Raw genomic sequence first — 27,207 nt, 5'->3', positions numbered from 1 at the left:
GTCTTTTACCGTGTTCCTTGTCTATTCTTGTAACAAGCATTAACAAGCATCAGCATTTGTTCCGAGTTATTGTGCCTCGTTTTGATTGTGGTGATAATTTGAGCAGTCACTCTGCAAATATGTTATTTGAGATATTTCGGTGTTGTGCTTATCAAGTTCTGCTTTTTGAATGACATGAGCATTTTATAATTTGTCCTTCATAATTAAGATCTCATTTTCCAGGCCTTGTTTTTTTATTTGTTTGTTGTCATTTCACTTTTGTTTGATTATTTGTTTTTCTGCCTCCCTTTCTCTTTCCTCTGCATGGCCGGGTTCATCTCTTTTCACTGAACAAAATGCGCTGTCCCACTTTCAACGGCACCTTTATGCTGTTGGTGTTTTATTTTTTTTAAACCGTGGTGCTATTAGTTGCGCAAGCTGGAGCCTCCAGACAGTGACGAGGACGTCCTGGAGAGGATCCTGAAGTTGCCTCCTCAGGTTTACCACAACAAGCATCTGTTCAGCATCCCGGAGGCGACGGAGGAGGAAGACAGTTCCCGTGAAGAGTCGCTATCGCACCGCGGCCGGCCACGGCCCAACCACCTTCACCCCAGAGACACAGAGCGCCTCCATCACGCCCCCCAGCACCACCCGCACCACCACCACTACAACAGGGACCTGAGATCCCTGACCAAAGAGCCTTTACCCAGACACGGGCCCACGCAGGTCAAGCCGAAGACGCAGCACAGGGTGCACTATGCAGACACGGTGGACACCATCAGCTACCCTGAAGAAGACGCCAGTTTGTACGAGGGCCCCGCCAGCAGGCGGGTCCCGGCCCGCTGCCCTCCCCAGACGACCTCCAACAGCAAAGACAAAGTACTGCTTCGAGGGCTAGGGGACCGCCTTAGGAGGGAGGCCATGCTCAGGAGTCAGATGGCTGCCGCTGCAGCAGGAAGCCCCGGCCATGGCCTTGCCCCGCCAAGATCCTACCCAGTCAGCAAAACAGTACGGACAGTGAGGTCGCCCGTCGGTCGGCAGGTGGAGATCGACGTGGAGTACGGCACCGACGACAACGACGAGCCGGCGGGGTACATCCCCGGGGAGGTGGTGGTGGAGCAGGCCAGCTCCGAGTGGTGGGTGGAGGGGGCTCAAGCGGAGCACGGCAGAGCTCCTCACCACCGCGGGCCAAAGGCCAACCTACCGGTAAACCTCCCTGCGACCAGCTGCAGCAGCCGAGTTGTCCCAGCCCCGCTCCTCTATCCCCGTAGCCACGCAGATTTATCCCCCTGAGTCCTTTAGTGGATAGCGCATAACTCCTCCAATCGGCGGACAGCAACTTACGCTTCCGTCCATCATCACCGCGGTGGGCCGAGGGAGGTCGCGGAGCACACTTTGCTGCAAAATGCACCTCTATGATCACAGAGAAAGTTCAAGGAATGTAGTCAGTAGTTGGTTTAGTTGCCATAAAGTGACTACAATCAATCACTTTATTTATTTATTTTATTTTATTTGTGCCAGCTGAATCTGCTGTCCCTCGAATCTGCTTGCGCCGACTCTCCTGCACTTTTCCACCGCTCACCTGTCATCTCAGACTGCGTTCACACTTGCCTGCTTTACTTCACCTCGCACAAACACCGGTTTATGCATGAACCGAAACAAAGACATAATAATATCCTCGCAACAGTTCTGAGTGCTTTTTTTTAGTCGTGAAAGTTCTGTTCCAAAAATCACACTATGTCACAAGTGCTTCCAATATTCTAACTTTTGGTTGAGCGTAATGCAAAGCAATGTTGTGAACACAGTCTAACATGAATGATCCCCGCTCTGTCCGTCATTGTTAAAGTTGTTGTTGTTTGTACTTGTGCTCAAACAAAAGATATTTGTGTCCGTGACCCTGCAGTTTGTCGTATCAGATTAGGTTTTTATTGCTACTGATGTTAGTAACAAGTGCATAGAGGATGTTCCTCTTCCCCTGTGTAGAAAGTGTGTGTCTGTGTTCAGCACGTGTCTTGTTGTCAATTTCTTTGTGTGTGTGTGTGTGTGTTGAGCAGGATCCCAACGTGGTCCCTCCAACCGAGGCGGCGCCGTCGTGGGCAGGCCAGGCAGACGTCTCCTGTAAGCCAGCGTCCTCGCAGGCCGGCAGGCAGCTCAAAGGTCGGAGTCCATTCGGTTTTATTTTCTTCTTTTTTTTTTTTTTTTTTTTTTTTGCATTTCCTCTTTCTCAAAACCCGCGGCCAGAAATCGTAAGAGGCGGAGCCGTCATAGCCGTGGTTTTCCTGTTGGCAGGCCTCCCCCTCTTTCACATGAAGGTAGTCAGATTAGCACCTTGTGGGGGGGGCGGGGGGGGGGGGGGGGGAGGCAGTGTAGAAGTGGGAGAGAGCCTGCTAAGCTGAGAACCGGCTTAACCCAAAGTGGCTTGTCATGACAGGAGGAAGTGACAGACATTAAAATAGTAACCTCGATTAGCCAGCAAAGAAATAGCCTGCCGATTGGACGTACGGTATGAGCCCCCCCCCCCCCCCCCCGCTCTTTCTCTTCCTCTCTACCCTGCTTCTCTTCTCCTTTTGTCTCGTTGCCAGAGATCAGCTTAATGAACCTCGCCCCCTCCTTGGACAATGTACAGCTATACAGTCAGCCGCGCGCTTAAACGTACACGTGCAGAGTTAGAGGAAGGCGGCAGGGAGAAGTTCTGTCCTGAGCTACCAGAAAATCTGGGAGGATGTGAAAGTGTGTGAGCCGTCTGCCCGTGACTCTTGCCACAGATGGGCTGATTCTCCCTAATGAGATAGAGAACACGTCTCTTTGAGTGCAGCTTAAAGTCTCACTACAGCTCTTCAAAATTGTCTCTCGCTGACAAATAGGCCACAGTCGCCTTGCGTTTAGTCCCTCTGATGTCACGCTGCAGCTCCACTATACAAACCATGCAGGGCCACTTTGCACAGCGTGCTGCATGGCTGGTGACATGCGGCGCGCAAAGGGAAAAAAAAAAAAAAAAATTTCCAAACTGCAGCTTTGTTTTGAGCGAACGTCCCAAGATGTGGATCAGAGAGTGGGTCAAACACTTGGTTCCCTTGCTGCACGGCGGCTGCAGATCATCAACAAGTGCACGCTTGTCAAACGGCTCACCCAGCTTAGGATCAGTGGTTTAGCTTGATTACCTCTTTTAAGGACATGCCTGCGCCGGGCGAGCGCTGCTCACAGGAGCCCTGCAGTCGGTCGCCAGTGGGGGAAGGTGCAAGCTGGCTTTACTTCCTGCTTTAACAAGTACAAAGGGCACCTCTGAAAACTGAAATAAGGATGATCCATCTCATCCTAATGGATTCGAATCCAATTAATGATGTGCAAAAATCCATGTAATAATCAGAGAACTTTGCAAAACTCAAGATGTTTGTTTTTTTTTTTTTATTATTATTTTTATTTAAGAATATGTGCAGATTTGTGACGGTGTGCGCGTGCATGTGCCCTCGTGCGTCCACAGGCAGCGTCGAGCCGCCAAAGATCAAAGCGGACGGCAACATACGCATCTTTGTGGCGCTCTTCCCGTACGATCCCGCCAGCATGTCACCCAATCCCGACGCCGCCGAGGAGGAGCTGCCCTTCAGCGAAGGACAGATCATCAAAGTATGTGGGACGTTCAGCTCAGACGGCGACCGTCGCGCAGCCTGCCGGTTCAAAGCATTCCTGACGTTTGCTCATTTCAGACACCGACTTCCACCCACGCTGGCAGCTTGTCACAACAGCTTGAGCACACACACACAATATTTATGATATAGATATAGATATAGATATAGATATATAGATAGATATTGTAAAGACACCTGATATTTTAAATTAGTGAGCTCAGGGGAATAATTAAATTCTTTACGCACGACAGGTCAGGTTTAAGGTTTAATACAGAGACGGTTTAAGCAACACCACGAGATTAAAAAAGGAGGTACAGCTTAAATAAAGAAGAGGTTTATTTTCCAGGGTGGTCATATTGTTATTCAAATGTGAGCCAAATGTGGTTCACCAAACCGAACCACACACAAATGGCTTTTCTCAGAAATGACACATATGTTGTGTTAAGCAATAACAGAGTTTTCTCACAAGCGTCTGATGCCATATGCACGAGTACACAACAACAGCTTTTGAAATGTGGGACGATTATGAGCTGGCTGGTGCCGTCTTCTCTTTTCTCTTTTCTTACTGTTTGATTTGACCACTCGTCACTTTTCTGCCTTATTTCAGTGCAGCCATGAAGGTTTTTATTTGTCCTCCATCTTTTACACCTGCTTGACTCAGCCTTTCTGGAGCACTCTCTATTTTATTTTTTTATTTTTTTTAACAGGCGTTAACCTGATTTGTTACCTCATAGAAAACCACATTGCTCTCCTCCATCTGTCGCTTCTGGTTTGCCGCATATCATTTCTAATAACTGCTGGATTACTTAATGTTTTTCACAATTTAAGATTTTATTGTTAATGGTGGCTGCAATTCATAAGTAAAAATAAATATAAAATGTAAAAAAAATGTGTACACATTCTACCACATTTCTCTTCACATTCAGTTTTTAAAGAAAAGCATCTTAACACTTTTCTTAATAGAAAAAGTGAACAATCATTCTTCCTGTTTTAAACTTCTCCACTGCCCCCTCCACATTTTGAAAACATGTCTTACGTTTTCTTCTCTTTTGTGGCTTTTTTTTTTATAACCATCTTCAAATATTTTGCTGCCATCCCATTCAAAATCAGATTTATAGATATTTTATCTATCGTCTTTCTCCGTTTCACCATTTCATATTGCGTGCTTGCACATGATTGCAATGATTTTTTTTTTTTTTTTAAATGTACATTTTACACAATATCCTGGCTTTAGAGATTCAATTTAAATTCAGTTCAGTTCACAATACAGTCATTTGAAGGCAGTCGGACAGAGAAAAACCAACAATTATTCCACATGAGGAAGCAGGGGACGACGGCTTAAAGGAAAAAACTTATTTTTCACTGGAAGAAACCTGCAGAACCAGACTCAGCGGTGGAGATTTTCTGCTTCACTTTGCAAAGTGAACTTTTTCACCAAACATCTCCTCCCCCTGTGCAGGTTTACGGCGATAAAGATGCGGACGGGTTCTACCGGGGGGAGTCGAGCGGTCGCCTCGGCTACGTGCCGTGCAACATGGTGTCTGAGCTCCAGGTGGAGGACGAGGAGACCCGGCAGCAGCTGCTGCAGCAGGGCTTCTTGTCCACCGCGGCCTCAATGGACAAGATCGGTACGTGACGCCGTCTCTCGGCAGCGCCGTGGCCGTTTGTCTTCTGTTGTCACTTGAAAACGAGCACATTTGGATGTAACCCGTAGTGTTTTATCCATAATGTCACTGCTGTTCGTGTTTAAGTGGTAAGTGAAAATAGCAGTTGTTACTATTAAACTAAACATGATTCTTCCACGTTGCTTTAACGAACATTGGCTTATTGCCGCATTGCAAGACGCCTTAATAAAGACAGTTTTCAAAGCTAATCACATGAAAAACCAAAACATGAGCTCTCGGCACCAAGTTGCTCTGAAGGAGATGTTAACCATCTACGTTTGCTTCTCTAAAAACATAATTTCTATTGTGGTGAACGAGAGTCACCCACCCAGTGAGATCCAGCTTAACCCTTTGCCTCTGTTTCCTCCTCTCGACCCCAGAGTGGTGTTTGCAGATGGTTTAACCTTTTCACTTCCACTCGTTCTCACTGCTGTGTTCGCTGTCCCTTGGTTTTGTTTTGTTTTTTTCTTTTTAATGGCTCTCCGCTGGCTTTTTTTTTTTTTTCATTGTCTACTTTGTCTGGTCTGCTTCTTTCAATTATGACACCTGTGTTTCTTTTTTGGTTTCATTTCTTTGTCTTCACTTCTGTTCCGTTATGTTATTCCTTTCTGTCACTGTTATTTCTGGTTTTGAAAACTCCATAAAGGCACTCGCACACACGCACAGCTTCCACGTCGCCCCGTCCCACCGCCGAAACCGAGACGATCCAAGAAAGGTGTGTCTCGCTGCAGATTGTGGCTTCACCGCTCGCTCTCTCTCCCTCTCCTCTCTCCGCCTCTGGTTTGCTTCTCTTTTCAGTCTCGCTCACCTCACATGTCGCTCGCTCAGTTTGCCGCTTCTCACTTCAAACAGGAGGAGGGACTTATAGTTTATATTACTTCATATGACTGTTCCTCCTAATCTCTTTCAAATATCTTCATTTGAGATCCCTCAGGGCCGTACACCTACTTAAAAAAAAAAAAAAAATATATAGTCTTTATTTCTCCTTATATATCTCAGTGCTGCTTTCCAGTTCCCAGCTTTATATACGAGTCATAGAACAGGTTGAAAACATCTACATGCTGTAAAAAGGACATGAAAACACTGATTAATGGAAACTTTCCTGGAAAGTTTACCTAAATCTGGACCTTGAACGTTCCGATTGAGTAGGAGAGGAATCAGAAAAGACTTTTAATGTCCTTATAAGGCAATAAAACAAAAAAATACCCACAGTTATTGATTGAAATATGAAGCAGGCAGAAGCAAATAGAAAGCAGAACATGCACTGTGGTGAAACTCAGATTTTGCATACAGAACTTTTAGCTCGAGGAATGTGAATATTTTGGTAATAAACAGGCAAAGAAAGGCTTTTCGTGAAGCTATGAAAGGCAGAAAAACCTTTTTTGCTTGTTTTGTTCTTTCAGTTTGTACAAAAAAAAAGCCGAAAATAGCCTTTCACCTAAAACGGGTGTCCAACATGAGACCTGTGTTCCCAAAACGGCCACCAACAGGCTCCAATCCGGCCCATGAAATAACCCATCAAATCGTTTTAATTAAATTACAATGCCACCATTTACTTACATTACTGAGGGACGTTTAGCTGCATTGTGCACCTGAAAATATCATGGAAATTGGCTTTATGCTTAAATTGTTGTCATTTCTATACTAATCGTTTAGTTTTGTGAAAACAGACTGTTTCAAACTTTAGCTACTTTAAATCTTAAAGGTTATTACGCCTCCATTTTTCCACTCAAGATGAAACTGTGGCCTCTGAACCAAAAATGATCTTGTGTTTCTCTTTATCCTTCATTTCGATCGTTTTTTTTTTTTTTATTGTTCAGTTTGTCAGTTTGCGCCGCGTAGCAGCTTCCTCATGTAAAAAGCCACAGACATGAGTCCCACCATGTAAAACGTTGCAGATAAGGCAGCAGGAATGTGGAACAAAAACAAAAAGCAGAGTCCTGCTCCTGTCTCACCAACGAGTTACATGACCTTTGCACTGTGTTGACCTGAGGCAGGATGATTCTCAGTCGGCGTCTCGCGCCGTTCCGTGGTCGTGCTCACGCTCTTCTTCCCTCGCCCCGTCTCTTCCAGTGGAGTCTGCAGCACTCTGGGACGAGAGCGCGGGCTCCTCCGCTCAAGGTTCGTAGCTGGAGCCACCGAGCTTTTGCCTGCATCTGCATGATCAGAGGACAAGTTTGAATGCATGCGTCCGCCCACTCCGTTAATACTTTTCTTTTTGTCATTGTGCGTGAGTGTAAAGCTGAAGACTGTACTCTTCTTTCTAATAACTACACTCATCTCTATCCATCTTTTTGGGGGATTGCTTGATGATTTAATGTATCAATGAAGAGTATAAAGATCTTTTCAATGAATAGATGCTTTATTCCCGGTCACATTTCAACAAATACAGTCACATTTTACATGACGGAGAAGCCGGTGGGTTACTAACCTGAAATATGAGCAACTTACAACCGAAAACATAATTAATGATATTCCTTTTCTCTCATCATCAATCCGCACTGTCGTTCTTGATCATTTTGTATTTCACAGCTTTTTTTTTTTTTTTTTAAAGTTAACATTCAAGTTCATCACTGACAGTTTGACTCTAAACTGCTTTTTGTATAGATACGTATACTTCTTGTCACGTAAATCAAAACACAGCCTCTCAAAGTATTAAAGTACTCGTAAAAAAGATTAGACTGCTTCCCATTTTGTAACCGCAAGTTATAATTATCACGATTAAGCGTCTTAAATAACTGACACAAGACGGTATTTTCTCTCGTAAACCAACACGAGTGTTTTGCGTCTTCATTAAAACACTATAAACATCAAACAGTCCCTGTTTCCTAACCCCTCTTCTCATTTTACAGTTCAACCAGCATCCGTAACATTTCTCTTGACTCCCGTTTGTCTCCATTCTTTTGCTAACGGTGTTGAAAAACACTTGGGTTCGTCATCCATTGATAAGCGGCGCCGCTCCGTACGGCCGGCCGCGGCCCCTTTTCGTGGCGACGGCGGTGCAAACAGCCGGCGGCTAACCTCTTGTTGTTTTCACGAAGCTCTCTTGAGTCTGACTGCGGTGGCGCCGCTCCTCCTGAGCTGCATGCCGACGACGGGCCAATCGAGACGCCCCGCCGCTTCACGCCACCCTCTCTCTCTCACTGAGCGCTCTGATTGACAGATCCCAGCCAGCCTGCTGCTCCTGCTGCTCCTCCTGCTCCCGCCGCCGCTCCTCCACCACCCGTGGGAAACCCCGCCCCCGGAGCCCGCAGGATGGTCGCCATCTTCGATTATGATCCACGCGAGAGCTCGCCCAACACCGACATAGAGGTCAGTCGCGCTCTCGTATGCTCTTGCGTTTCCCTTCGGCGCGCCGAGTGCTGACTCATCACGAGCGCCGTGTGTTTCCAGGCCGAGCTGACCTTCAGCGCAGGAGACATCATCCATGTGTTTGGAGACATGGACGAAGACGGCTTCTTCTACGTAAGTCCTCAAGACTCTCAGCTAATCTGACTCGGTTCAAAAAGTCTATTTTTGTTTACTTGCTGATTTTAACAACCTGCACAAGTGGTGTTTGAATAAAAACAGTCCCAAATCACACCTGAATATAAAATCACAAATTTAAAAGTCTCAAATTGTGGAAAAAAAGAAGTAAAAGAAGCCGAATCAGCCTCATTTTATCGGTGAAACAAAGGTTGCAGACGTGTGGATTAGTTTGGAGTCTAATAGATGTTATATTAGTTTGTTTACGTGAGGCTTTGTTGTGTGTTCTTCAGGGGGACTTGAATGGACACAGAGGTTTGGTGCCCTCTAACTTCCTGCAGGCCTTACCGGATGACGCTCCAGCGTGCGGCCCGCCGCCGCCAGAACCCAAGAAAGACTCTCAGGTAGCGCCGCCGCCGCTCCACGTCTGAATGCACACGCCGTGTTTCATCTTCTCAAATTACAGACGTCGGGGATTGTTTTTGTCTTCTTTCAATTATCATCACTTCTCATCTGGTTGACTCGTGTGTGTTTGTTTTTTGGGGTTTTTTTTGTTGTTAATTCTTCGGTGTTGCATGTCCTTTCTGCTCCGCCGCTTCCTGCATGGCCTTTCACAGAAGCAAAAACGAAGCGTACACTTTGAGACTTGATCGTAAGTGAGATGATCGCCGTCCTGTTAGTGACCCGTCCCCCATTCACCTGTTCTCCTCTGCTCCGGATCCTCCTGTCATTTACGTGTTTGTCCCAAGATGAGTTTAGATGTTTTCCTTTGTGTTTTCCAATATAGATGTATATCTCATCTGCTAAGCTTTAGGTTTTAGGGTCTAAAACGTGCTTTAATCCTCTTGTAGGATACTTTAGCGTCGTCGACGGAGCCACAGGATCCCGGACCTTCGACCCTGGAAGAAGATCCGCGGCCGCAGGCCGACGATCCTCCAGAGAACACAGAGCCACGATCCCGCCCCTCGTCGGCCCCGGACCCCGGCCCGGCCCCGGCTGCAGCGGAGGACTGCTGCTCCCCTCCGGCTCCATGTTCCCCCGCAGACACGCCGCCACAGACTGGCTGCGCCGTGCCGGCCAAGAAGAAGAAAGGCTTTTTCTCCAAAGGCAGGAGGCTGTTCAAGAAACTGGGATCCAGCAAGAAAGAATGAGAATCCCCCCCCCCCCCCCGTGTCCCCCTGAGAGCACTCTTTTCATCTGTCAGTGGGCCCGTTGGGGAGTCATCAGGTCTAATAACCGACGCTTCAACCGCCACCGAATATCATACATTTGCCTTAGAGCACGGCTAGACTGGCTGTTACATTAGAGCACTCAGACGCATGTAGAAGTGCATGTTGACGTGAGGAAACTCACAGGTATAATCTCCAAATACTTCCTATCACAGCAGTCGCAATATCTCAGCTCGGCAAAGGCGCTACTGCTTGGAACACTCTAGCGCTGGGTCGGTGGAAGACGTTCGTGTAGAGAACTCGGGCGGAGCAGAGTCAGTCCGGGTCGCAAACGGCCGGTTGAATATCGAGCGCTCGCGTACTGGTGCCACTTTATCTCTCCGAAGCCGCGCTCCGTCTCTTCCACTTGGAAGGAATGCACTATTCATCCTGAAAGGGTGTATTTAAATATGTCTGCTTCCCCCGCGTGTTTCTCGTCCTCGACGGTATTTATAGTTTGTTGTACAGAAGCTGTCATTTATCACTTTGCAGGGCCGTCGTTCAGTTCTGTGGAGGGTTGAGCCGGGTCACTTTGGATCCCGGCGACGTTGACGGATGTGGAGGGTTGCCCTTCTGAGGTGTGTGTGTGTGTGTGTGTGTGTGTGTGTGTGTGTGTGTGTGTGTGTGTGTGTCTGTCTGTGTGTCAATGAAGTCCATTGGTGAGACTGAAACCTGATGCCTTTCTCAGACATGACTGCAGGAACTCTCCATGCTTGTGACCACGGTCACAATCTGCATGCATGTTACATGCTACATGTATGTTCTGTGTGCGAGTGTGTGTGTGTGCGTGTGTGTGCGTGTGTGTACGTGTGTGGGTGTGGGGTGTGTGTGCGTGTGAGCGACAGAAACCTGCAGGATTTCAGGTCCAGGCTGCAGATTAGAGAGTTAAGTCGAGCTGCATCCACTGTCTTCACTCACCAGTTAATCTTTCAATCTCATAAATGAAGTATTATTAGTAGTAACAGACAACTTTACTTGTTTATCACATTCAAATGAGGGGGGGGAAAAATAAATCTTTTTCTAAATGAAGAAAAATCTTCGCCCGACTGGTTAAGAATAAACAACCTATTTAACATCTTTCCTAAAACCCGTATTTCCGTAGTCGTTCCACCGGCTCAAATTGTGTGAAACGACCTCTTAATATAGAAAAAAAAAGAAAACAAGGGAATTGTGAAAGACAAAACTTTTATTGCTCAATTCATTACGTAAGAAGACGTAACCCAGTTTTCTCACGTGAGGATACAAAAGCGAGTTTCTCTTAATATATATATATATATATATATATATATATTCTATGTACTGTCCCCATTTCTGTACAGGGATAAACATGAGTGGGACTGTATTCACGAAATGTGACGCATATTTTAACAGAAAACTGCTCTTTTGTTATTTAGTAAGATGGTTCTGATCTACATTTGAAGCTTAGTTTTTCTCTTGGATCGTCTTAACTCTTGATTCCAGGGAGGGTTTCTGGTTCATTCACACTGTCGAGAGAATCAGAAATACCCACATTGGTTGTTTTTTTTCCCTGATTATTTGTAAATTAGCAGGTAAAATAGTGATTTAACCTGCTTCCCACTCACTGCCGGGGATTAACTGATGACTCGGTTGGTGGTTGCCGGCTCGTCTTCCTGTGAACTCCACGTCTGCTCCACGTCGACCAAACGCTCCGGTCGCAATGCGAGTTTCGATTTCAATTTTGATTGTTAAAGAATCGGGAGGAGCTGATTGATCGTCACCGATCCCTCTCTCGGTGGGATCTGGATCTTCCCAGGTTTTCACTCCCACCCCCCGCCTGCAGGGGAAGCAGCAGGAAACATGCCAAAAAGCATTAGGTGCCCCCCCCCCCCCCCCCCCCCCCCCCCCCGCCCCCCATCCCCTTATAATGTCATGATTGTTTGAATGTGTCAGTGTTACATAAAGGGAGCATGACGATGCCAAGGGCGGATTTTCAAAGACACTTTAGATGTAAAGTAGCCGGGATCGAGGCAAGACTGTATGGTTTCTCTTATTTATGTTTTTTCAATTCAAAAGTTGCCGAAATGTACAGCGAATATTTGTACGGATTTGTATTTCTACGGCCTTCTCATGCACACGTACTCCTCCACCTGCTGCGTAGTAACTCCAGTAGGACCTCCGCCCGTGGTTTTGTTTCTAGTCGTAGCTCGGCCGATCTTGTTTAGCCTTACACCAAGACCTTGATTTAGTCTTAACACGTTGTTTACAGGATGTTTATGGACTGCATGCGCACCAACGTTAACGCCCATGTTCGGCCTTATTTCTGTCGCTGTTTTCGTTTCTGGGTCTCGTAGGTTGATGCTGTAGGACGTGTGTGTGTATGTGTGTGTGTGAAAGTGTGTGTGGCTGTGTTTAAATGAACAGTGTTGGACTTGTGGTATATTTTCATACAGCGCAGGAACTTTTTTTTTTTCTTTTCTTTTCTTTTCTCTCCTGATCTGCATTTATGTTTGGAACCAGTGTAAGATTGACCTTTTTTTTTTTTTTTTTTAATATATATATATATTCTATACGACGACTTTTTATTGACGTGTAAATATTTTTGTTAATATTATTTTGCAGACGTCTTTTATTTTGCCGTGGCCGTTGCATGTGCGGCGCCGTGTGGACGGAGGGTCGGTGTGTAAAGACGTAGAGCGCGGAGGAAAATGTGAGGGTTTGTTTCATTATGGATCTTTTTACAGGAATAAAGTATGTATATTTTCACAGAAAACACTGTGTGTGTGTGTGTGTGTGTGTCACTCCAAATGAGGTAAAACAAGACCTGATTCTTTTTCTTTTTCTTTTATTACGAGTGATTGTACATTGGACAGTGATGATCTCTGCATTGCAGGTGAATCAGAGAGAGAGAGTTGTTCGTTCGCTGCCACACTCCGCCCATGTGAACCGACTGCGACACTCTGGGTGACGTGTGGCCTCGCGAGACAAAGCAGCCCCCCCCCTCTCCACTCCCTCCTGCCCCCCCCCATCGTCGTCGTCGTCCTCCCAGCAGGCTCCGGCGTTCTCCCTGAAGCCAACAGTACACTCATCCATAAAGTAGGAAACACTACACTGTGGCGAGGAGTTTAGTAGTGCTTTCTACTTTATGGATGACTGCACTGTACATCCACTGTCCTCCTCCTCTTCCTCCTCTTCCTCTTCTCCGTCTTCTGCACCTGAAACTTTTACAACTCCCCGCCTCAGAAAACACACACTTCCTGTTTCGCAGTGTGCAGCATGCAGCACTTCCTTTGTGGCTTTTTTTTTTTTTTTTTTTTTTTTCTTTTTTCAAACTGCAGTGAGGCCTACTGACATTTCCACACCACCACGAAACAAGATGAAACTTTTAAATCCACGTCACAGATCAGGAAGCTTCGCAGTTTGACTAAACTTTCATCCTTTTTTGGGGGCTTTTTAAGTAAAGCTCACATTTCGGAAAAAAAAAACAAATTCAAGATGGCGCTCTGGTGCAAATTCTGAAGGTAAATGTCAAACTGCGGAGGAAGCACAATGGCGAGGAGGCCATTTTGTCTGGAGTGAGTAAGCTTTTCCGTTGGAGCGAGTCGACATGTTCATAAATCACTTTAAACATCTGAAACGGTCATTAGTTGTTTCTTTTTTAACAAATAATTGCAAATTATTTCATAGTGAAAATAAACAAAATACTTCTTGACACATGTAAAATCTAGAAAAACAGTCACAGGTTCACTAAAAGTTTCCGATTTAAAAAAACAAAAAACAAAAAGAAAACATTGACGTTCATGTTTGTTTAATTCCCAATGAATCGGGGAGATTTCACAAGAAGTTGCATCAAACGAAAGAGCGATGAAAGCTGAGGCAGAGCGGCTTTCTGCTCTTTCGCTAAATAAATCCAGTCATTTACCATTTACCCACCGACGGAGTGAGTCGTGGTGGTGGTCCATACGTTACCTCCTCCTCTGCCGGCAGCTCCGGCTGCAGGTGTCTTCTGTCGGTCCGAGCGGCTCGTGAAGAAGAAGAAGAAGAAGCTGCCTCCTTTTGAACCCTCAGCAGCCACGTGACGCAACCACAGGAAGAGGTCTAACAGTCACAGCCGCTCTCGTTCTCCCCTTCCGCCTCGCTGCAGACGCCTTTTATTGAGCGAGAGAGAAGAAAGAAAAAAAAGACGATTCGTCAACGTCCCACGTTTCTTTGTCACAATCTGAATCCTCTCAATCACCATTAGTCCTCCTGAGTTTCGGTTTTTTTTTTCTCTATTTCTTTCAGGGGGGGGGGGGGGTTTTCGGGTCGACGACGATATTTGTAGGCCTGAAGTTGAAAAGAGACGCAACACGGCGTTTCTCCTTCACTGGGCTTCACGGATCTCTACGTCTACGTGGAGTTTTGGTGTCACAACTTTAAATTTACAGGTCTTTTGGGGAGAGTTTGCCGGTGACTAGATGGTTTCAGTGATAATCGTAAAGCTTTAGCCGGGTTCAGCATTTATTGAACTGAACACGAACTTTGAGCTGTATTTTAGTGCGACCATGCCAGAAGAGATGCTTTTCTTCCTCCAACCAATCTGTCGGTGTCTAAAAGTGAAAGGTGGCGGGTTTCTATTCCCCGTCAAGTGCAACTGTGGTTAGTCACCGTACAGTCCCTGTTGGGGGGGGTCCTGGGATTTTGGCCTTTCTGGCTGGAGTTTACATGTTCTCCCTGTGCATTGGGTTTTCTCATACAGTCTAAAAACAAGCATTTTTCAGGTGAACTGGTGACTCTTAAGTCGAATATGTGGTAAAATCTGGTAAAAGATCAATAAATAAAGAGGAGAAATAATCAAGATAGTAAGTGTTGACTAAATTAAATGCGAAATGACTATAATAGGTGTTTCACGAATGCCGAATCCACAGATTTACTACATTTCTTTACTTTTGAAAGCCAACAACTCGGAACTATCAATAAATTCTGCTTCAACATCTCCCTGCAGCTACAATCATATTCAAAACAATTAAGCAGAAGTGGAAGGCGACTGCTTATAATTGAATATTTCATCATTGAGTTTGAGATCTGAATGCTTCTACATCACATCTTTCCTTTCAAAAACTCCCGCAGCCGCTCTCTGCCAGCGCGTGACGGCTGCCTCTTTATTTCCCCTGCTGGGTTTGCAGTCTAATGTAGGTCACCGAAAAAGAAAAGAAAAGCAGCTCTGCGATCCTCCACCGTTGTTTTAGCGGCTTTATGTCGCGCAGCGACTGAACTAGTTTGTGCTCCACTGGGGGCCTCTGGGTACGAGTGTATTTGTGAAACGGTACTAAATGAGGATGTGATACTGAATGACAGAAAACCAGGTGTTGGTTCCTGCCCGCTTTGAAATGTTTATTACTTTTAAATCTCTAGCAGAGATTTATACCATGAAAAATGCATTTCTTAGCGCAAATCTATGTCAAAATCGACATTTTCTGTGAGCCAACAATGTTAAAAGTCGATCGGGGGCACAGATTAGGATGTTATATTGATATGTGGAAGGTGACGTGTTAAAAAAGAAAGAAAGAAGTTGTGGAAGAGATTGAATGAAGTTCTTCATTAAAGTTCGGGGTGCTGGATCTGACCCCAAATGACTTGATCACATGTGCTGCTTTTATATTCAATTTCATGGAAACCGAGAGCAGCGCTGTGGTTTCCAACCTGAAGGTCGAGTCCCTCCCACTGGGCCTGAGAGAGATCCACGCTGCGCCACGTGAGTCAATGTGAAACACTTTTAAAATCAAATCTGCAACCCTTGTGTTTTCGCCAAAATAAGAGTAATGAGGATTGTTTATAATGTGGGACACCAGGAACACACAAACAACCTGTTTATATTCCGGCCTGAAATGTTATTACCTGGTAAAATTCAAAATGTACAAGGCAAGAAACTATTTTACTTCCTGGAAACTTACAAAACATATTCACGAACAGAGACTTTTTGGAATCACTGGGTGAAGAAATCAAATACAGCACAAATATTAAGCACTTTAAATGGTTATATAAAGATGAGACTATCAAACAATATAAAGAAGATCAATGTAAAGCACAGTAAGAGTGAGATTAAGGGTATATGGTGGTAGAGGGGTAGTTTAGTTAGGGATGGATTCTTATATTACATAATTAAAACATATTTAAGATAGAATAGGTGTAGGACTGGATTAGCAAGTTGCTTCTCCCTATTCCTTTTAGAAAAGCTAAGTATACAGTATTAGACTGAGTAGTTATTGATTCATATTATTATTATTATCATTAGTATTATTTGTGCTGAGTCTTAATAATATATATTTTTTTTCTTTCTTCTCAATGCTTAATATCATTAGTGGTACTAACATATTGACTGTGTCTTTTAGTTTTAATGTTTTCTTTTTCTTTTTCAAATGTTTGAAATAAAGATAAATACCATGCTATACTTTAAAGTTTTTCTTTGTTGTGGCACAAACTTCAAACTGTAATAATCAGGTTTAAAAAAAAAAAAAAAAAAACCATCACACTCCTCCGGTTTACTTCAGTTTGACTCATCGGGAGAAAAGACGCCGCAAACGAGTCAAATTCAAACCAAAACCGATGTTTTATTGTTCAGAAATTTGAGCATAATGGAAATTCATGCGAGCTCGTGACTCAAAGTTTCATTTAAATATGGTAGAAAATTACTTTTCCTAACTTTTTCTCCTCTCATGTCTAAAAATATGTTTACATTTTAATCTTTAGTGTGTTTGTTTACTTTTTTCCATGACATTAATTGAGACAAGCTGTTTTTATTTAGCGCTCTTTGAAATTAAGTTTTCATGACAATAACTTTCCACTGGTATTATCTTTTATCTCAATATTGACAATACGAGAAAGAAAAACTAAATGAAGAAAAATACTATTTTATATATATGTGATAATCTTGACATTATATTGCGACACATCAAATTTGAATTAGCTCTGTAAAAATAAATTTACATTAATTCATCTTTTCATGCTTGAAAAGATAAATTACCCTAAAAGTTACTCAATTCTGTGCAGATGCTGTTTTATGGATTTCTCTTTTCTTTTTTTTTTTTTTCCTGCTGTTACCCACTAGTGAACATAACATGAGGATTAAACTTTTGTTTTGTGAAACGTCGGCTCGTCTGACCTGATTTCACATGATATGATGGTGACGTTTCACCCTTTTCCTCTTAATCCTTTGTGCCTCTGGCGGGATTGGGCCTGTAAGATCTCCCACAAGCAGAACTCTTAAGACTGTTTATGATGCGTGGAAAATACTATAATTACCGGAGAGATGAGAGATCGAGCCTCGAGTCCAGAAATACAGGCTGTTGAAGAAATACACAAGACAGTAGGACAGCATGAAGATTCTACCACATTGAATCTGTGGCAGAAACTCTACATACTGGAAGTTATTTTGAAAAAGGAGCCGAAAAACTCACTTCTTCTTAAGAATTATAGAGACTTTTAATCCAGATAAATCCACATTTGTCGTCATAAGAGGTAGAAAACTGAGATTTTCTTGCTCTGCAGGCAATATATGATATGTATATACAGGTTGTGCGTGACACATGGAGGCGACCCTGTTCAGATGACCTCGCTTTTTCCTCCCACAGTAAGCTGTGGCCAACATGGCTGCATGTGCGTGCGTGAGGGAAAGCAGGTCACACGGTTAGACGGAATATCGGTGAATTCCCACGACGGGCCGAGGAGAAGCGGCGCGGACGTCAGTGTGGACGTGGACGTGGGGGGGCGGGGGGGGACGGCCTCCTTCCATTGCGCCACGACAAAGGCTGATGAAAGGTGCACTAGATAGCCGGGCCGGGAGGCCGCGGGACGCCGCCGCCTCGGCCTCCCGCTTAGACAGGACCAACGCGTGACGACGTGGTGGGATTGCGACCGGAGTGTGTTCTCTCTGTTCTCGGCCGTCGCGCTCCGGCTCCGAACCACCGAGTCCATCTGTTCCGGTCCGCAGCATATGTGGTCTTTAAAAGCCACACACATTTTGTTTTAGCCTCTGACCGCTCTGGCCTGCGTTTTGGATAATCCTCCCCTCCCTTCCCCTCATCTCACACACTAAGTGTGTGTGTGTGTGTGTGTGTGTGTGTGTGTGCGTGTGGAAGTGATCCCAGCTCCCCGTGTGAGGCGTGAGTACGCTCCACACCCGGAGGCCTTCTCCAGCCCCACACTGCCTCTCGTGATAGACCTTATCTGGGCCGGCAGCCACTTCCCCTCCCTGAGAGAGAGAGAGAGAGAGAGAGAGAGAGCTCCACAGCTCACAGGGAAACGTTTACCTCCATTTCTACTAATTCTGTCTCCGTTTAGCACTCTGCTAACACGCGCTGATTATATTTCGTGCAGCTCGTCGCCTTCCACACAAAACACCTATATCTGTACAACTGTAGTGTGTGTACACACACTCAGACATGCACACAAACTGTAACCGTGTCTGAAACGACAGAAGCAAATAGAAATAGAAATTAGAGGAGGCGTGAAGTCATTACTGCAAAACAAAAAGCAACAGAATTATTAAAAACAAATTTAATAAAAATATGCAGAAGGATAAACTATATACATACTTATGATAAAGAAATGGAGATAGTTTTAGAGCAGTTTCCTTTGAAAACATGCAAGAAGATTAAATCAAAACTGCTCATGTAGTTTCTACTAAATCTCGAAAAATCCAATTGTTGCAATAAATGACATTAGTCTTCAGTGGATGAACGTTTAGAGAAAAGTCTACTAACTTTAACGGACTTTACTAAAGTGTGAGCATCATCATTTCAACGTCAAATCCGCGTTAATTAGATTTGATAGTTTAAAGAGTGTAGACAAACATGATTAATAACTGTTATCCTGCAGTGGATTGTAATGCACTTCCTGGCAGTGATGCAGAGTCAAACAGCTCTGGAATATGTTTTCTCTTTTGTTTTTTGTTTTTTTTAAATCAGTTTGTGGTTCAATGAATAAATACAGATACACAGAAATATAACGGGGCTGTTCGGTGAGGAAACCAGGTTAATTAGTCACACGGCAGTTTATTACGACACAAGAACAAAAAGCCCTCTAACTTTCTGTTCTGAAGCTTTTAAAGACAATAGAGGAGATTGAGCTTCTCTCGCTTCTCCTGCTGCTTTCTGCCGCGTGAGAAAGAGGAAGTTTTATCAGACTTGTAAAAAAAAACAAAAAAAAAAACTGTATTTTTTGTGGGACATTTCAATTAACTTTCTTTAACTAGAACCTTCGTAATGGGAATTATCTTAACCCTGAAGGTGTGTGTGTGTGTGTGTGTGTGTGTGTGTGTGTGTGTGTGTGTGTGTGTGTGTGTGTGTGTGTGTGTGTGTGTGTGTGTGTGTGTGTGTGTGTGTGTGTGTGTGTGTGTGTGTGTGTGTGTGTGTGTGTGTGTGTGTGTGTTCTTCAATGATGTCAATCCCCCATGTGAGGGACATTCCCTCACTTCCCTTTCTCCCGCATGAAACATTTGTAAAAAGGAGCCAAAGAAACTTCCAGTGTCTTTCTCTTCTCTTCGTCAGACGGAGGTGACGGCGCTCGGTCGAACCTCCAGTCGTCCCCTCATTTTCTCATCTCGTCTTTCAGCCTCCGTAGAGCCAAATAAGGGCAAAAAGCCACGGCAGTGAGGCCTCGGTGTGTGTGTGTGTGTGTGTGTTTCTGTGTGTGTGTGTGTGTGATGCTACGACACTCGGATGTGTGTGAGGCGGCTCCTGGGCGGAGCCGCAAGGCCTTCCTGACAACGCCTGCGGTGGCAGAAGCCGACTTCTCGGTTTTGTTCTGAGTCCTGCGCTCTGGTGAAATGAGTGTGAAGGCGAGAAAAAAAAAAAAGGTCGAACTCGCGCGGCGGAAACCCGGGAGGCCGGAGAGCCTTTGAACTGCAGCAACAAGCCGGGCTGGAAGAGTGTGCTGCCACACACACACACACTTACACACACACACACTTACACACCCACACACACACAGAGCGTGGAGGCGTGCAGACTGATAGCTGTGGTTTCTACGTCTCATTTGGTTTTCCAACTGTCTTCAAACCAGCGCCTGTCAGCCGCGGCCCTCGGTGTGTCTTGGGAGGATTTGAATAACTGCAATTCTCAAAAATGGTTTTTCACTTCACTTTTTGTTAGGGAACGAACACACGCACACACACACACACACACAGTGAAATGTCCAGATTCTATTGCATTATGGGTGTTTTTAACACTCTGGCAACACGGCTTTGAGGTTAGTTGATGTGAATTCCCCCCCAAAAAAATCTTCTGTGTGATTTGCGACGATAAAAGGGTAAAGGAGTCGGATTAAAAAAGTTACGCTTCTTCCTTTAAACCCCCCCCCCCTTTCAACATGTAACACACATATTGTATAAATTGGAGTGTGTGTCGAGTGATGACTTACTGATTTAGATGAGTGTATTTTGTTCAAATGTTTTTTTCTCTTTCTATTTTTGTACATGTTTGGAAATAAATAAATAGGTTTGATAGCAATGAGGCTGTTATCTTTCCCAGCAGCATCACTGACCTCTCAGCTCGGGTCTCAGTGTTTTGTTTTGTCCGCTAAAAAAAAAAAAAAAAATCTGTTTTGGTTTTGAAATTTGAATTAAAATAAGTCCATAACTACTAAACCCAACCCTGCTGCAGATCCTTGTACTCACAGTATTACAATGGATAACGGTGTCATATTTGAATGTTTTTTTTTTCTTAAATAACAGGCGAGAATTCTCACACTGGGCCACCAGAGTGGATTTATACAGGCTTTTGTGACGACGCTGGTTATGTATAAAGAATTATTAGAAAACAAGGAAATCTTTTGTAAAAGCAGGTGTTCAGAAGCAGTGAGTTTCCCTATATAGTCACATTTACGTGATTTTTGTAAGAAGGCAGGCCCTCCGTTTTATTCGGGGACCAATACAAATGAGCACCAAAGACTGCGGCCTTGATTCAGAAAAGTTGCTCCCCCCCCCCCCCCCCCCCCCCCCCCGCTTAACAGAATCGTTGCTTTTCTACAAACTTCCACCTTGGGAGTAGTTTTCAAAAAGTTTCAAGCACCATACAACACTAATATTTCTGTATTTTACTCGAAAAAGCCTAAATCAAGGGATTTAATTAAGATATTTGTTTTAATAACAGAGAAATCTATTTTTACATAAACTATCAAAGAGGATAATTGCAGAAACGTGAGAAAATGAGTCACTTGCTTGATAAAAGGTAAAAAAAAACAGAAACATTAGTGCAATGTACTTTTATCGAAAACTACTGTGATTACGTGCCTCCTCAACAGCAGGTTTTTTTGAAACTTAAAAGGAATAAACACAAAAGCTGAACAAAGGGTAGCATTTTTAAAAGGTATGCAACTTTAATTCCATTAAAATGAGAAAAGTGTGAGATCCACCTGCGACAATGAAGTGAAAAGAGCCACGTGAACGTGTAGCAGACGTGTGATATTTATCGTCTCGCGTTTCCCCGCCGTTGCACATCGACACACATGCGACCCAGATGCAGCGTATTCGAGAATCTGTCTCCTCTCACGCCGTTTCATTGTCTCTTTCAATCGGGTCACACGTTGAACGTCATCGCAGCCTCTTCCTCCCTTGTTTCTCCTCCTGGAAAACACAGGGGGAAGTTTTCCCCGGGCGGAGATCCCGGATATCGTATCACCGACACGTATTGACGCTGGTGACCCTCGTCCTTCAGGTCGCGGTGAAGTCACACAACTCTAAATGGGATTTTGTACCTGATAAGTAAATGTGTACTTTATATTAAATATTAGTACTTGGTATAATGGGAATTAACATTTTGCAAGTTATCGTTGATTCATGCATGTTTGTGTTGTTCGCTGCTTTACGCCTGCCAGGCCACGAGTCATTGTACCTTGTACTTATGAGAAGATATTTTAACGGCGCCGCTCTGAGACGTCTTCTAGGTCTCTGGCCTTCAGGCCGGAGGAACATCTTATCTTATAGCGTTACTACCTTCTCAGCTCACATAGAAGCATACTTACACACACACACACACACACATACACTAGTGTTAACCTTGCTTTGTTGTATCATGGAATAAGAATGTAACCGCCAACTTCAACGTTGGGAATAAAAGCGGGCAGCAGAGGGAAGAACGGCGCAGATTGATGAACGAGCTGTGACTTCACTCTCTGCCCTTGCGCAAGAATCTTGATTGTTTTGACTATTATTGCTCTCGATACTGGGGTTGTCTAATTTCTCTCATTCCAGCAGGTTTTTCACCTCACAGTACCCAAACACCATCACACAATGGAGAAGAGAGAAGCTTCCTGTGAACACTGAGAGGGTCACACTGTGGTTAGCGGCTGAAGACTGAGCGAACAGCGCCACCCTGTGGCTCTGCTCTGTAATTGGCCCCAAGTGGGGCCACCTGATGTTCTCGTACATACGTGTACAGATATAAGTGTGGCAGTGAAATGCAGCGACTGTCCACTGGTACCAAAACTCAGTCAATAGCTTTAAGCATTGAGACTCCTTGTGACACTACTGGGTTGGGATTTAAAAGAGAACATCCAGTACATCGACTTAAAATAACTTTACATTTTCTTCCTACTAAGTTGAAAACAGCACCTGCTAAATGAAAGTTTTTGGTGTTGCTTCATATTCAAACCTATGATATTTATTTTACACTCATTACCATATGATGCAAAACATATTTTATTTGTCCTGGAATTTATTTATTTTTGATAGCTAGCTTTTGAAATAATTGATAACATGTGCATCTGACGTGTGTTGAGGGTCTGTTGTCGTGCCCAGTGTCCTGCCAAAACCGTAAACAAGCTTTTTCTTTGAACCCACTGTATGTGGGACTGTGTGTTCTCATTCCTCCCTGGTGAACAATTGGAAGCAGCAAGACAGACAGAAAAGTAAGAGACCCTTCACATCCTGCGCCTCACTAGGATAGAGCTCTTTATACCAGTTGGAGTGAATTTGTGGACGGACAACCCTCTTTCACAAAAATGGCTTCAGGCCCAATGGACACTCCTGAGTGTTGTTGTGTCGGTGGAGGGGCTCCATCATTATTAGACTGTTCACTGATGCTTTCATATGGCGAAACCAGAACTTTTAACCTTTGTTGCCTTTGACTTTGGCTACCTCTGACAACACTGTGGACACTGGAGACACAGGGACTTCAACAATTGTCCCAATGTTTTCCTCACAGCAGCGCTTTATCTTGAAAATAAGCCAGGAATTAAAATAGTGGGATCCATTGGGGATTGCAGCTCATGCTGACTCCACTTGACACACAAACTACAATAATACAAAATACAAAAAAGGGAGGTTTTTTTTTTTTTTTTATTTAATAATAAACAAAACCCTTGGGGTTTGGGTTGGGGAGGAGATGGTTTCCTGCAGGGGAACAAAAAGCGAGAGATGATCAATGACTTGAACACTAACAAGACCAGCTTTTATTAATGAGTGTGTCTGAATTCATTCAGCAGCCACTCTCAGAGGTGTCTATTGTTGTAAATATTCTGCATGATATGGCAACAGATTCTCACCTCCTCATCCTGCGACGCGTCTCCAGTTGGTGTGGAGCCTCCCACTGCCTGATGGGAATCTGTTGTCCCGCCGCCTCTCTGACTGATCGGCCAGCCGGCGTTGATTGTTAAGCCTTCTTTGTTCAGCCTGCTCAGCAAGTACGCGGTCCTCAGCTTCACGAAGCTGCTCCACCCGACGTTGTTTCTCCTCCCGGTCGTCCAGACGACGATCAATGTTCAGCCGTCGCTGTCTGGCCTGCTCCGCGAGTCGCCGTCGCTTCTCTACTTGTTCGTCCAGCCAACGTTCATTATTGGACAACTTGTGTTCTTGGTCTTGACGACGCTGCTCCACCTGGTGGCGCTGCTCCACCTCGTCAGCCACCCGAAGTTTGTGGTTCAGCCCCTGCTGTTCGTCCTGCTCATTCGATCGGTGCTGCTCAGCTTGGTTATGCTGATCAGCCTGGCAGTTTTTGGCGCGATCACAGATCACATGCTCCTCGGCCTTCTTGTCTTTGGCCGCTTGAAGCTGCTCGGCCCCCTGGTCCTTCACAGAGTATGACTGGAACGTCTCCTGCTATTTGAGGTAGAAAATGAGAGGAAAGACACCGTTAATGTCCACAGAAGGACACAGCGAGGAAGAAGTCACAGCGATCACCTTCAAAATCAAGGGAAGGCCTGGTTTGGGCTTTTTTTTTTACTTCATTTTATTTTATAAAGTTCTAATTAGCACAGCATATTTTATGATACCCCATCATTTATTTAAGGGTGTATGAAATGTTCATTTAAGCATTTATAACACTGGTCTACATTCTGTCTTGAGCTAACATACTTGTCATAAGTTGTAATTCCTGGTCATTATTCAAATTCTAAACAGAACTTACCAGTGGAGCGGGAGACTGTGCTTCCTCCGTGACCTTCTGCTGAGCGGAATGCAAGGACAATTGCTCAGCAGACTCGGGGATGCAGCATTCAGCAGACTGAAAGTAAGAGAAAGTCATGGTTACCAACATTGTCATGGGTTGTTGACTGTCTATTCTATACTATTAAAATTCTGAACAGCACTCACCTGAGGAACATGAGACTCTGCTTCATTTGTGACTCTCTCCTCACCAGAATCTGCGCACGAGCCCTCAGCAGACTGGGGGACCCAGACTTCAGACTGGGAGCCCCAGTACTCAGACTGGGACACCCAGACTTCGGACTGGGGGACCCACCACTCACACTGGGGGATCCAGCATTCAGCACACTGAAAGTAAAAGAAAGTCATGGTTTCCAGGGTTGTCATGGGGTTGTTGACTGTCTATTCTATACTATTAAACATCTAAACAGCACTCACCTGCGGGACACGAGACTGAGCCTCCTCTGAGATCCACTGCAGAGCAGAATCTGGGCATGAGCCCTCAGCAGACTGGGGGACCCAGACTTCAGACTGGGGGACCCAGTACTCAGACTGGGACTCCCAGACTTCGGACTGGGGGACCCACCACTCACACTGGGGTAGCCAGTATTCAGCACACTGAAAGTAAGAGAAAGTCATGGTTTCCAGGGTTGTCATGGGTTGATGACTGTCTATTCTCTACTATTAAAAGTCTAAACAGCACTTACCTGTGGAGCATCAGAAGGAGCTTCAACCGCCTCCCACTGCTGAGCAGACTGAGGAACCCAGAATTCAAACTGGGGGTCCCAGAATTCAGACTGGGGCACCCAGTACTCAGACTGGGGCACCCAGAATTCAGACTGGGGAACCCAGAATTCAGACTGGGGCATCCAGCTCTCAGAGTCAGGGACCCAGAATTGAAACTGGGGGACCCAGAATTCACACTGGGGGACCCAGAATTCAGACTGGGGCACCCAGCACTCAGGCTGGGGGCCCCAGAATTCAGACTGGGGGACCCAGAGTTCAGACTGGGGGGCCCAGAATTCAGCCTGGGGGAACCAGCATTCAGCGGACTGAAAGTCAGTGAATGACATGATTTCCAGCGATGTCGTGGGTATGGAAAGTCTCGGAAGAACGCAGGTGAAGGAAGAACGCAGGTGAAGGAAGAACGCAGGTGAAGGTAGAACGCAGGTGAAGGTAGAAGGGAGTCGATCGCGCCAGAGGGTTGAACGGACAAAGGTTGAAGGGACAAGCACCATTTATATGCAAGTTACAATCAAAGCCAAAGTTTGTCCTTTGATCTAGCATCTTGCCTTTGTTCTGGCATATGCAAAGTAGGTTCTCATTAGCATATGCAAATTAAGCCACGCCCCCAACAACAATGGAACATCCCAACTTCTTTTCAGGTTTACACCAAGCATGTGTAAATTAATCGATATGAATTGGTATCAAGACACAAAAGTGCGAAATATGAGTGTATCAATCCCTTCACTGTGCATCGTTACAATATACTGTGAAACCGAGATACATCGGTCACTGTGTGCCTGCATCGGTAAAATCCACGGTTGCATCGATTTTTTTACGTTGTACTTTTTCCAAAAATACAACGTGTAAAATTGTTTTGTACATTGTATTTTTTTTCACGTTATATTTAATGATATGCTGTGTTTCCGAGGTGCCTTGAATGCACCATCAGCTGGCACTCACTTTTCTCCGTCAAGCTCGTGCTGCAGCACGGAGGTCCACGAGAGCAGCAGAAAACATAAATATGAGATCTTTGACGCACCGAAACACTTAAAATCAGGCGTTTAGGAGTACTTTGGCTTTTACAAGAAAGATGGTAAACTTGACGAGACGCAGGCGGTTTGTAAAGACTGCCATGCTGCTAAACCTACACTGGCAACAAGTGTTTCTCTGGAGTAGTGTTCAGGCACAGCAGGTATTATTGACATTATCACTATATTATTGTGACAGCAGAGGCAGTCTGCTTCTTCCTGAACATGTGGACTAACTCATCTTCCTGAAAAATAAAACATGAAATAAACCACCAAGTTAGGTATTAGCAGTGAGTGGCATTTACAGAGATATCTGTTTTCAAGTGTTATTTGCATTGAACATGACTCAGTGATTCAGATTGTGAAAGACCTACCATGATTATGAAAGGCTATTATTATTTCTATTATATCTATTTGAAATCTTAGTTTAGTATCTGTCTGGCAGACAGGAATGTGGACATTGCACTATTGAAAGTGTCACATTAAGCGACTCATTGATAGTGATTGTTGTTGTCGTCTTTCTGTTTACTGTTTACGTTGTGACTTTGTGATCAAACTAGTTCAAAATGTGAGGAACCGATTCCCATTTCTTATGTTGAATCTGGTTTCAAATCCCAACCCTCTGACAAGGACGTTTTTTTTTGTTGTACTTTTTAAGAGGACGAAAACAAGATGCATAAAGTGATGCATAGTTCTAGTAGATTATAAGCAAAATGTGATGATTAGTATATGTTAAGTATAATGGCTTTACATCATGTTGAATCGTATCACACCAAATCGCATTGTGTAGAATTGAATCTATCAAATCAATATCAAATCATATCGTATCGTATCTAAGCTACAGTATGTATATAAGATTCTTAAATTTGCTGTGTTGTTTAAGTGTCACAGAAATGTTTAAAAACCTGCTGGTCAGAAAGGTTTGACATGAACTCAAACATGGATGTTATTTGACCAACAGACTCGAAATACGACGACACAAAAAGTTCAGATACGATAAATAAGAAACACCCTTAGAAGTTCTGACCTGTGACTTTTTTTTTTAAAGAATGATCTCATATTCAACTGCATCACTGTTCAGAAAGTTTCAACTTTCACCAATTTCATGTGCATGATAGACATGATAGATGCTCAGAATCACGTAGCAAACACAAA

The 27,207-nt window shown here is 44.4% G+C and overlaps 1 protein-coding gene across 4 annotated transcripts in view; it reads left to right on the top strand.

Annotated features, from left to right (window-relative positions):
- tspoap1 (TSPO associated protein 1) overlaps nt 1-11,796 on the top strand; it is a 56,143-nt gene extending 44,347 nt beyond the window's left edge. For 3 of the 4 annotated variants that reach the window (XM_080509491.1, XM_080509492.1, XM_080509490.1), the window contains 9 exons: nt 2,034-2,136; nt 3,461-3,603; nt 5,065-5,233; nt 5,916-5,984; nt 7,343-7,390; nt 8,433-8,581; nt 8,663-8,734; nt 9,028-9,138; nt 9,586-11,796. In XM_080509491.1, coding sequence (XP_080365617.1) covers nt 2,034-2,136; nt 3,461-3,603; nt 5,065-5,233; nt 5,916-5,984; nt 7,343-7,390; nt 8,433-8,581; nt 8,663-8,734; nt 9,028-9,138; nt 9,586-9,885 — 1,164 coding nt within the window. In that variant the 3' untranslated portion in view covers nt 9,886-11,796. The remainder of the gene's footprint in view (nt 1-2,033; nt 2,137-3,460; nt 3,604-5,064; nt 5,234-5,915; nt 5,985-7,342; nt 7,391-8,432; nt 8,582-8,662; nt 8,735-9,027; nt 9,139-9,585) is intronic. The other variant, XM_080509489.1, reaches the window with a different exon arrangement.
- Nucleotides 11,797-27,207: the final 15,411 nt, after the last annotated feature.

Source organism: Blennius ocellaris, assembly GCF_963422515.1.
Source record: "Blennius ocellaris genome assembly, chromosome: 14".
Classification (NCBI taxonomy): Eukaryota; Metazoa; Chordata; class Actinopteri; order Blenniiformes; family Blenniidae; genus Blennius; species Blennius ocellaris.
The sequence above is the reverse complement of the archived record's forward strand: the minus strand, read 5'-3'. Positions and strand labels throughout refer to the sequence as shown.